Source organism: Tachypleus tridentatus, chromosome 4 (genome assembly GCF_004210375.1).
Source record: "Tachypleus tridentatus isolate NWPU-2018 chromosome 4, ASM421037v1, whole genome shotgun sequence".
Lineage (NCBI taxonomy): Eukaryota > Metazoa > Arthropoda > Merostomata > Xiphosura > Limulidae > Tachypleus > Tachypleus tridentatus.
The window spans coordinates 68,839,518-68,852,837 of NC_134828.1; the positions used below are offsets into that span (position 1 = coordinate 68,839,518).

The 13,320-nt window shown below is 27.9% G+C and overlaps 1 protein-coding gene across 8 annotated transcripts in view; it reads right to left on the reverse strand.

Moving 5' to 3' along the window:
• LOC143249375 (SWI/SNF-related matrix-associated actin-dependent regulator of chromatin subfamily A member 2-like) overlaps positions 1-13,320 on the reverse strand; it is a 93,368-nt gene that overhangs the window by 31,298 nt on the left and 48,750 nt on the right. For all 8 annotated transcript variants that reach the window (XM_076499129.1, XM_076499127.1, XM_076499128.1 and 5 more), the window contains exons 17-20: positions 9,334-9,462; positions 7,078-7,191; positions 5,161-5,274; positions 3,614-3,721 (exon numbers count right to left, since the gene is read on the reverse strand). In XM_076499129.1, coding sequence (XP_076355244.1) covers positions 3,614-3,721; positions 5,161-5,274; positions 7,078-7,191; positions 9,334-9,462 — 465 coding nt within the window. The remainder of the gene's footprint in view (positions 1-3,613; positions 3,722-5,160; positions 5,275-7,077; positions 7,192-9,333; positions 9,463-13,320) is intronic.

Below are 13,320 nucleotides of genomic sequence, written 5' to 3' on the forward strand. Positions count from 1 at the left end.
GGCAAAATATTATAGATAAACAAAATGAAGATGTTCTTAAAAATTTAAACAATATTCTTCATGTAATTCATTTTACAAACCAAAGGAAAATATCACTATATTAAAATGTATTACTTTTATATGAGTGGTTTAAGACAAACTCTGAATATCTGTGGTGCTTACATTTATTTTCAACTCTTCTACAATTTTCACTTTAAATTTATTCCAGTGGGTCAGTCACCACTGCAAGTGACATTTTACAGTAACATTCAAAAGTTACTTAAACACTTTATCATCAGTGCATTTAATAAACTTGACATTAGAATGTTGTTTACAATGCACATGTTTATACAAGTTTTCATTTCTTAATTTTAAAAGTTCTCTATCTTCAACTGTGTCATCACATGATATACATGTGTTCTCAATTAATTCTTCCTCCTTTGTTTGCATAACTTCAATATTACAGCTTCTATAGTGTTTAATTAATATAAACAAAAGTTTATAAGCAATGGTTTGGTTTGTTTTGAATTTTGTGTAAAGTTACACGAGGGCTATATGCTCTAGCCGTCCCTAATTTAGCAGTGTAAGACTAAAGGAAAGGCAGCTAGTCATCACCACCCACCGCCAACTCTTGGGCTACTCTTTTCCCAACAAACAGTAAGACTGACCATCACATTAACACACTCCCACGGCTGAAAAAGCAAGCAAGTACAGTGTGATGGGAATTTGAACCTGCAACCCTTAGGTTACAAGTCAAGTGCATTAACCACCTGGCCATGCCAGGTTGTTATAAATAATGACAAGGAAGGATGTACAGTTTGAACATCCTAATTCCTACTTTTGCTGAAATAAATATATTTTTCCAACCCATGACAGAAGCCTAAAGAAAGTTTTCAAATTTAATTTGTTAGCTAATGTATGTTTATAACCAACAGCAATATTTTTTTTCTACTTCAAGCCTGCAGCTGTCCTTTTGAATTTGGTGGCAATACATAGTAGATAAGAGGATGTGAATGATGTATGTGTGTGCGTGCAAAAATTTTGTTTATGGTAGTAATAAAGTTTTAACATATTTATAGCTCAGTTAGAAATCAGTTAGATAACAGTAATTTTGTATATTTGAGCATTACTCAAATGGGAAAAGTCAATTTAGTTACACATTTGATTGTACAATTTGTTATTGCACAGTACAGCGGTTTAAAAAAAATCTGCTAATGTGTTCCAGCTTTGATGTTTTGCTTTTCAGGTGATAAAACAATTAAATTAGAATAAAACAGATATGAAAATGTTAACACTTGAAACTGGAAATATCATTAACTGATTATATGGTAACAATGTAATAGAGGAAGAAAAATTTAATCTGCATTTTATTTCATAATTTTCAAAATGTCATTTTACTGTACAATGATGATTTAGCTAAAATTAATGTTACAGTAGAAAAATGCAGGTACAACAGAATTGTAAATTAATTTTTAAAATTTGTAACTGTAGAATGAAGAAAAATATTTTATTTTTATTGTGGAAAACCACCTTTCACTCAGATTAACTCAGTAAAGGCTTCAAACATTGATAGACAAATCTCTACAATAAAATTTTTATTTAAAATCTTGATTTTCTGTGTACAACAGACTTGTAACATTTACTAAAGGCCTACAAAATTTTGTGAAGATAAACTTAAATTCAAAGTCCTAATATGTGTAGCTTCGCAATTTTTCAAAGTCATTCAAACTGACCAATTCCATTGCCAAAGACAGGATTGATGGCTGATTTCACATTGTTAATTAAGTGAAAAACAATGGTAAGGGACCTTTATTTTGATCTATTTAAACAAACTCATGACCGTAAAGAAATGAAATAGACACACTAAGTCAAATATAAATAAGTTAAAAGAAACAATTAGAAATAGTAATCAACCCTTTGTAATAGGTAAATCAAAGAATACATCGCAACTTTTTATGGATTTATATTCAAAATTTAATTACACTACTTTAATATCAATGCACATAAATGAATTTGGCATCATAACATAGTTAATAAATAAGGTTTTAATATAAGTTTAAAGTTCTTAATTTTATAAGGAAATGTTTAAAACATCCTCAGCCCAGTAGAGTACATGGAGACACAGTAAAAGGTGGAAAATGCATTTGAAAAAACATTTCCACTAAGTAATTATATTCTTCCTCAGACAATATCATAACACAAATGAAAAAAATCATTTGGGCAAACATAAAACACAACTGCCTCACGAACTAAAACCTTTGCTTTCCCAACACATACTGCTGACCCTGAAACCTGGGTATTTGTTTTAGAACCATTATCTACTATCACAGGAAATTCATCATTTCCGATATCAAATCTTGAATTAATGTGAACAAATTAGAATTTGGAAAACAGAAATGTTTCTAAGATAAATGAGAAGAAACAAAGAAAATCAACATGAGAATTCAAAAGTTGAAATTGAAAATTTAGTGATCAAGCATCTATAAGCTTAAATGCCAATCAAGAAAGTGAGGACTGTGCAAGAATAGAAGAGGGAACTTCCTACATGAATACAGATTGCACAATATGATTGGTAGAATGTAATCACATGACAAGAACATTTTGAAATGGCACAAAAATAAAGGGGGTGTTAAAGACTAGTGAACTGTTTGCAATAAAATTTTTAGGGATGGATAGAGGGCAAAACAGGTTCAAGATAGCTTTCAGTGAGAAGAGTTAGCACTATTTTGGAATTATGAATTAGGCACAGTTCAACAGGAAATAAGACAATAAAATTAAGTATAAACAGATGTAGACTTTTACTGATTTAAACCATTTAAGATAAACAACTGTAGTTTTCTGTTAAAATCAGCAATCATTCTAGAAAACAGAAAAGGTGATTTAGATTTCATAATTTCTCTGATGGTTACAAATTAAGTCAAATTAACCAAGTCCACATAGTTAGGGTAGAAAGGAAACAGATAAAATATAATGTTTAACTGAAAACACAGGTTTGATATTTATTTATAAAGTTTTAGAGGTTATGCAAATTAAAATAAAAAATTTCAAATAAAGAAAATATCTTTTTAGTCTTAGCAAGAAAGTCACCTTACAATTGGAACAGTCAACACTGACTCTCTCTCTACATATATATATTCATAGATAAATCTGAAATTTGTTGTGTTGATAAACACTTGTCATGTTTATTGAACTTTTGTGAGAATGCACAAAACAATTTATAAGTTATATATAGTATGAAAAACCTGATGGTTACCAGGTTAAATACAGTATGTTCTGCAAACATTTTGACAATTGACAAATTTTACCCAGATATCAAGTTAAATGGGCAATTAATGAACAAAATACACTGGAAAATAAAATGCACAGACACAGTATTTAAATATGAAAGTATTAAAAATTATTTTCCCTGACTATTCAAAAAACTAAGGAATATAAATCACATATTTTTATGATAAAACAGGCTTGGATTTGTACATACTGCATAGTGTACATAAATACAGAAATATTAAGTGGTATTACAATGTGCAATTATTACTATTTAGGCAAGGAAAAACTTATAATAAAATGTGAAATCATTATGAATACCTTATTATTTATTAAAAAGAGTTATATATTTATAACAGTAGAGCAATACCTTTTTGTCTTTTTCTGATCCATCAGTCAAGAGTATACCCTTGTTCTGCATATGTTGATATAGTAGACGTTGTAGTGCAGACATGTCACACTTAACAACATATTCAACCTATGAAATAAAATTAGATTTCTTTCAATTAAACATAAATAAAACATGCAACTATAATTTCTTATATTTCAAAATGCATGAAAGAACCCCAAAGTGACTGCAAGTTAGTTTGAAGTTTTGTAATGAACGTGTTAAATTTTAATAAACTAGTAGAACTATTTTTTCTAGCTTGTTTTTGCTTTTAAATTGATGTTTTAAATTCTTGGTCTGTATTATAAAAATATTTGATTTTTTACCATTTCAACATCATTAACCCTCACCCATTAATTTGTTCATTTCCACAAGATTGTTCTTTAAAAACTATACTTCACTAATGAATAAAACAAAACCTGTACTTCTGAATAATGTCTAGCAATTGTTGTTTGATATATAAAGTTAAAATAAGTAATCTGTAAGTAGCTCATGTACAACTGCCCTTAAACTTTTAGATGTAGAGACGTTTTAGTCAAATAACTGAAATACTTTAGTGAAACTGATATATTCCAAGAGTGACAAACTATTGAATATTAAGAAGAAAATTGCAAATCCTTCCTAAAGAGATGTTCTCAAGTTTCTGATAATACATTAAAAAAGTCATACCAAAATAAATTTAAGATACTGAACATGGAGTATACACCATGGAAGAAAACTGTAACTAGACCAAGGAATGGAACTACAAGTTTATCAACATTATATATAAAAACTATGGCTATTTTTGATGGCATATATGTTTAACACTGAATAACAAGTTATACTCAAAATATCATTATTAAACAAAATTTATGAATTGTTAACTGGTTTTATATGTGTGTTTATACACACACAAACACATGCATATACACACAAAATATGCAACTAAGTTTTTGTTATTTTCCAGTGGAACAACATTTTCAAGCTAGTTCAACAAAAAACAATTTCCAAACACATATAATTTCCATTCTATTGTTCTATCATATCAAACTTCTTCAATTTTTTTGTACAACAAACCTCTTTTTTTTCTTCTACAGTACAATAAATGTGCATTTATCATCATCAATGTAAGAACATTTTAATCACTTTAAAAATGTTTGATTAGAATAAAACTTACTTTAATTCTGTTTGAAATACATTAAGCTACTTAACACTCACATAGTTGGAAAAAGGTTAAAAAGAATAGTTCTCGAGTATTTGTAAAACTAATAATTTTGCTTGGTAACATATATGAAAAAACTTTTTAGTGGTCAGATTTTAAGTGCATGTGGTACATCAATACTGATATGTACTAGGGTATGAAAACGATTCACTGCAAATCCATTATTTAGTTCTGAATTATGGAATTACATTGTTACTTTTTTTTTAATTTCATTTATTTCTTGTCAAAAGATGCAATTATACATCTTACATTTCATAAAAAATATTCAAAATAAACAGTACATATCAACTGTCATATCAGAATAAATCTAAATACACAACAGTTCTACCTTTTCTGGCAATTGAGATTCAACTTCTTTTTTCATACGTCTTAACAGGAAAGGACGTAACACCTTATGCAAACGCCGAATAATAAGGATAGTTTCTTCTTCATTTAATTCCACCTATAATATAATTTTATTTTCATTAAAAAATTTAATATCTTCAGTTAACCCTTTTAAGTGCCTGCCTGTATATTTTGTAATTTACATTGAAAATTTAAGTAGACAATTATATTATCAATGTATTTCAATAAAATTAACATCATTATTTTAATATTATCTAAGTCTTAATTTCAATAGACAACATTAAACTAATTCTTAATCTCCACTTGTGTTGACAAATAATGTGTTCTCACACTTTCAATACTCCTCCTCCTAATTTGTATAATTTCAGTGGTATTGCATCTACATTATGTAAGTAATAAAAAATATGAATAATGACAAGGTCAAATATAGCTTCAGTGTTGTATCTTTTCTCTCACTGAACTATTAGTTAAGTTTTCAAACTCTCAAAAGAAACCATACCCATCTTTCCAACTTTTAAGGCAGTTTTCAAACCCAAGTGTTCTTACTTTATGCACATGTTTATAACCAGTAGAAAGAGATTTTTTCTATTTCAAGACTGTGGTTACCATTCTGAATTTGGTGGTAAAAGACAATGTGATTAACATGTGTGTAAATGAAGTTGACGCTCCGAGCATTAACAATTTTTTAACTTATTTATTGCTAATTAGAAAACCAGCTAAATTATAGTTGTTTTTAGATATTATTTTTTGTGTCTGTTATTTTCTAAAATGTATATATTTGAAACATACAATAAACTCAAAGGAAAAATATTAAGCTCATTTAGTTATATAAACAAGTAAATAATTTCATGCCAGACAATACAGGTGTGTGCAAAAACCTTCTAATGTATTCCCACCATGATGTGCTACATTTTAGCAATACACAAACTGTAAGTGACACAAACCAGGTAATAAAATCATAAAATTAGTGAGAGAAAGTAAACATCTGATGGCTTTAAAGAAAAACGTTATTTTAATTTTATTTCCTAATTTTCCAAATTTCAGTTTTATTGTACATTAATAATATAACTACAGTTAATGTTAGGGTAGCAAAAGTAACATATAAACTATCAAATTTTATCTTTAAAAAAATCTGATTTTCATTAAGGAGGTTCTACAGGTCATGAAAATGAATTATGAAAATTGTTCAACAGAAAGAAGTATTTTTACTTTTTATCACGAAAATCACTTTGCATCCAGATTAATTCAGTAAAAGTTCTGGAAATTTATAGACAAATTTTTTACTATGTACGCTTTATTAGTCTTTTTTTGTATGGGTGTATAACAGGCTTGTAATGCTTACCTAAACTAAAGCTTGCCAAATTTTGTGAAGATATACAATGCAAATTAACAAGAAAGGGTTTAGTAAGTGACAGTTAGTACTTTTAAGACAATTTTATTTCATTCCAGATGTCTTGCATCAGCTAAAAACATTTTAAGTTCATCTTATAAATTCCACAATTACACATTAACAAGCAGGGATACAATTATCACCAAAATGAGCCTAAAATCCTGCAAATTAAACATTATACTAATCACAAGATAGTTCAAACATCAGACTAACATTTTTGATGTTTCAAAAAACATCTGCAAAGCTTTATAAATAATATATTTTAATTAATATATATATTTTATCTAATTAAAATTACTTTATAAGATAAGGAATAATTTTGGCTCTAAAGCACTTACAAAGTTTCAGTTACATAAGGGTAATCACCACTTTCTTGTATTTTCTTGTTGTGGTAAAAAATATTGAAATACTATCAAGCCATGTGCTACGTATAACTCCTACAGCTGTTTTTAATGAAAGTTAAACTGGTATGAAACATTAAAAGAAATTAAAACAACATAATTTCAATACCTTTTCACCTGTTGTGGCAAAAGGAGCATTAAACCACTGTTCAAAAGTTGCACAAGACTTAAAGATGCTGGGAAGTAAGAAGTTCAAAAGAGCCCACAATTCTGGAAGTTTATTCTAATAAAGAATGAATAAATGCATCAGCATCATCTACTCACTATTTTTCTATATATCACTCATTAAATTGTTATTTTTCTCAATATTATGTGATATTCGTAACTTCACATCTATTACAAAAATGCATAAGCCTTTCCAATTGACAAAACACAGATGACAGAAATCTTCCTTGACACACAAAAAAATAGCAACGTGATTTACTGTCAATCATACCGACAAAATTATAACATTTTGTACTGAGAAAAAGAAAGAAAAATTCCTTTGGAAGAAAAACCAACAAAATTAAATATGAAATATTTTAAGCATGGCTGTCAACAGTAGAGTACTTTAAACTTTGTCACAGATTTACCAGTTTCCACCCAAATCAAGTAGAGGTCTGATAGAGTGCACTTTTTCGAAATTGCATAATCAATGGATTACAACAAATTAACAAATTCTAACAATCACTTGTTACAATCACTTCTGATATGAAATAATATAAAATTAAAAACATAATGGGTATAAGGTCTGCACATCAGATTATTACATTAACAGCAACATATAACCAATAAAAAAAATTATTTGAGGAATTGAGGTTTACTAACACAATTTCAAATACATATACCAAACTAATTTTATATTACAATAGTAAAATGTTAAATATTTTCAATCTGTAAAGGAAAAATTTGCATAAAGCATGACAAGTATAAAAATTTTTCAAAAATATTAAACACATTATCAAGCTGTATCATGTTGATTAATTTACTCAAAAAAAAACAAATAAACTAAAATTAAATACAATAAGAATGAACATAACCTTCAGCAGCTTCAAAACACTTATTCTATTTCAAATAAATATGCCCTATCAGACCTTTACCTGATTTGGGTAGATACTAGTATACCTATAACAAAATTTGTAGTATCCTACTGCTTAAATATTTTATTATTAAAACCCATGATTTACACACTGAAAACTAGCAAAGCATTAAAAGCCAATGGGCCTAATTTTTATGTTAATAAAGATGAATGTGTACAAAAAGCATGTTCAGGTTATGTCATTTTATATTGTTATTAATTTCAATCAGTAACAATTGAGCACGATATTTATAATCATGTTGCCAGCAAAACTGTACTGCAGAAACCAGATGGTGTTAGGCTACCTAGGTGGTTTATGTGCTTTTACTTTGACAACCATTCAAACAAGTTGAAGCTGCAATCTTGCTACCCCACTTCCTGATACTTAATGTATGTCACACAGTCCAAATGGGAATTGTAAAACTGGCATGGCACTGACAAGTGAAAAACAATCATAAATACATAACCTTCTGCAATAAAAATTACTAAAACGAATGTTTCACGTGTATATTGATATTCCAGAGAAAGAGGTATCTTCTTTCTGAGATGAGTATTAGCAATATTTCTCCAGTTCCTTCTTTGTTTTGCTAGCAAGACTTAACACTGTCCCACAGTTTCCTAGATTGATTGCATTAGCTTTGAGCCCTACCTATTTGTAATGGCAAAATATACATAATACAACCAAGTTGTCCTTATCTACTATCATTGAGAAGTTATGGAATTAACATACATGAACATTGAATATGTTTCTTTTTATATAATGATTTTTTATCTCTAGATTATGATACTGCAAGCATTCCTAATCTATGACGTACTGAGCCCTCAGATAATTTTCTGGGGTCCTTAATCAAGGGAAAGGTGTATTACTGTTTTAATATATTTTCATATATATAATATAATATAATATAATGTTTAGTAGTGATCTTGTATTTTGCACTTTTGCTCCTTTTTATAAATATTTTAGGATAATTATTTTATAAATACTATTCAAATGAAAGTATATTTATGTTTTACCCTGTATTGACAATGACCAACCCTGATATGCCTCTCAACTCATCAATGGGTCACAATCTACAGTTCTGAAATGCTGCACTAGATACTTCATAAAGTCACAAGATCCATAGATCAGCTCAGATTAAAAACACTCTTACACTTATCTAATCAAACAGTGCTTACAATGCTGAGACAGACTAACTATACAAGTTGTAGCAGGGAAGAATAAAAGCTTCAGATTAATAAAAATGAACATGTTTCAATGAGAAGTAATTATGTATTAAATGTCTTCTAATTTTTTCACATTGACTGTACCTGCAGTGGAGTTCCTGTAAGGAGAAGACGATGTGGTGCACTATAATGTGTATTCAATATCTGTGTAAGCTTACAGTGGTGGTTCTTCATTCTATGGCCTTCATCAATGATCATGTACTTCCAACGAATCTAAATAGTTTTCAAAATAAACAATAATTGATATGCAAAATAAATTTACATATAATATATATTAAAATTTAGTTCACTTAGAAAGAAAATATTTGCAAAATAGACATTCTTTGAATTAATCCATTCTGCATGTAATCAGTCCCTGGGAATGACCTCATAACAATTAAGTGCTTGTTATAGTTTTCATGCTATTACTTTTAAATTATTAAGAGTATGTTCACAACATTTGGTAAATTATCAATAAATATTACAATGCTTTCAAATGCAAAACATCACATCTTTTAAAATTAAATCTTAGGGTTTGTTAAGTAAAGTTTTTCCCATGCCTTTTTTATTTTCACATGTTGCCTGTCCAACATGAAAGTAATTTTCATTTTAAGATTTAAAAATACTTTTATGTGTCAGAAAATTTTCAAATTTCACATGAAAAATCCTTGTAATGTCTAGGTAGTTTCATAAAATGTTGTTTAGTAAAAACTTTGTATCTTATGTTATTTTCACTATCAAATCTCAGTATGGGTTCATTCAGTTTGACCAATCTTGTTAATCATCATATAAAATTAGAAAAAAATATAAATTATGCTTTTTTCATTTTAGAATAACTACAAATTATAACTCAAAAATACAAATGTTTAGTCTAAATAGTTTAAATCTCATAAACATTTATATACATTTATTATATAAGCCTTCCAGTCATGCTTGGCTAAGTAATACAGAAGTTACAATGATGCAGTGCACATGCACTCATGGTTCTGTATCCAATAATATAAAACTGATCTTAGTCTTTACAAAATAAGCTGTGTGGATTATGTTTTAGTGGACTAATATTTTGTAAAATACAGTCACATTTCAATTATTATACATTATATATACATATATATATTATTACTATTTATAAGCAAGTTCTTAAACTTGTTTTTCTTGTTAGATGTTTATTTGGTTACTGCTTCTCATTGTTTCCTAAGCTATAAGAAATTTTGCATGCAAAGAATGTGAAATGATTTTTTTTTAGGTTTATATATATATATATATTAACCTTATCGAGATGGGTTAAAGGCCATGTCATTGAGTCTCTTGACTTGTATTCAAAACTTTATTAAGCTACTATTTTATGAATTTATCTCCTTAACTTTGTATAAAACTGTAGATTAAAGTTCAAAGTTTAGTATTGTGCATTATTCAGTCTCTTAATTTAAAGGGTAAATATTAAAATATACATTTAAACATTGAATTTTGTGTAGATGATATGTTGAATGGAGCACTGGTTCAAATTAGATATTTGTGATATATAAATACAAAGTCTATAGTTTCATTTGGATTAGGAACTCAAATTTATCAACATTAACAAGCTAGAATATAAAATAAGAACCTCCTATCTTTTCTATTTGCTGAGATATCACTCATGTACTGAATCAAAGACAGGGTCAAACTCACCTCATTTTTGAAAACGGCCCCTCAAATACACTTACTTTTACACATGAATAACCAATGAAAAGCTCAGAATGTTCCCCTTCTGGCTTTCTCATTCATTTGATATGCTAGAACTCCACCTTGTTCTTTTCAAACAAGATTTCAAGAAGTTAGGTTGTGTCTTTATCTGCTCAAAATTTGATATTTTTTAAGACCCAAATATAACTTAGTTAATGAATTTGATAGATTATGATGGAGTTCTGTGATATCAGTAAAGTAATTTATGTTATTCTACTTAATAATCCCTTCAATACAGGCTAGGTAGAATCCACTTAGCTTGAACATGAAAGTAATTATAATGTCCGAAAACGCACGTTTAAAAAATTTTCAGGTTATTGGTAAACATTTAAATACTTTTGTGCAAAAATATCAGGTATGTGAATTAAGTATTAAAAATTTTTAATTTAAGATTTTTTCATAATGGTTTTCTTTCAGAATATTGGCTATCCAACATAAAGAATAACTTTCATTTTAAGATTAAAAATACTTTAATGGATCAGACAATTTTTAAAGTTCACATATTAAATCTTTATAGCCTCCAGATAATTAATTATAAAACATTTCTTAATCAAAAAAAAAATTTATCTGTTATTTTCACTACTGAATTGGAATTCCTGTATGTGTTTAGTAGGTTTGACCAATCTCATATCTACCACAAACAATTAGGAAATAAATATAAATTAAGTTTTTTGTTTTCATTCTAGAATGACTACAAATTATAACTCAAAAACACAAATATTTAGTCTAAATAGCTTAAATATCATAATATTACACATTTATATATATTTAATATTTTTATTATATTGACCTTTCAGCCAATAACGGCTAACATCACAAAAGTTACAATGATGTGGCATACATGCACTCATGTTACTATACTTTTGGATGTAGTATTTTTTAAAATATAGTCACATTAAAGTTATAATACATTATTTCTATTCACAAATTAGAGTTTAAACTTACTTTCCTTAAAATATCAAATAATGAGTAAGCAAGTAAAGTAAACATTTATCTCAACTAGTTACAACCTCTGTATTCGATTGCTGCTTGTCATAAAAACATTGTAAGTGTAGGATGTGAAATGAAATAATATTTTCAAGGTTTTATATATATAGATAGGTATATTTAAATAACCAAAATATCATAAATTACTATACTGATACCATAAAATTTATCAAATTTAATAATCAAGCTGTATTTACATCTAACAAATATGACATTTTAAACAGGCTAAAGACTCAACATACCAGCATGAAAATCTATCTCAAAAGAAAGATATGTTACCATTATATTTAAAAATGGCTGAGAAAACCATTAAAGGGAAAGTCTGAGCTTTCAGTTTGTTATTCACATCATATATAGAAGTGCACATAAGGGACTGCTTCCACAGATAGAAAAAGGTTAGTGGGGCCACTGTAACTGATTCAGTATGCGAGCAATATCTCAGCAAATAGGAAAAACAGGAGGTTCTTATGTTATATTCTAGCTTTTCAATATTGGTGATTTCAATTTCTAATTCATTCAAAACTAAAGACTTTGTATTTTGACATCACAAACATCTAATTTGAACCAGTGCTGCTACCACAAAAACCAATATTTAGGTGTTGTTGTTTTTTATATTTACTTTTAAATTAAGAAATTAAAAAATGTATACTAAGAAAATCTGAATTATAATCTGCAGTTTTATATCAAACTTAATGACATAAATTAAGAAACATGATAGCATGGTATTTGACCTATGACCCATATGGAAAGGGTTACATTCAGCTAACTGATTATTCACACTAGACATGGATAGCCAGAATCAATGGAAACACTACCTACAATTAGTTTAATATTTTGGGGAGTTATCACACTGGTCAATTAAAGTTAACTTTGAATTAATCAAAATAATAATGACAAATCATAGAGGTAATATTCCAATTACATGAAGAGTTAGAATAATCTAAAAAGGTTATATCAGAAACCCTAATTTTGATTAGCTGACAATCAATTTAATAACCTAACTCTTTATCATCACAAAATCTTGCAAAATAGCTTGCACATAATTATATGCCATAATTAGACTTTAAGTCTGCTAATTCACAATCTATTTTTAGAATAAAATACTAGTACAAACTGCATGATACTCATTTTCCACAGAAAAGTAACATGCTTAGGAAATCAATAAACATGTGAAGTAAAACTACTGGTTCAATTTATAAATATTATACTGCATTGATACAACTCCTTTAATGGAATAATATTTTTATATAATGAAATCAAAATAAATCACATTATAAATCTATATTGCAGCTAAATAGACAGGATCTTTAATATATAGAGCTGTTAACTGAATCATAAATGTCCACATAAGTCATTACTGTGTTTAATCAGCTCCTTAACAAT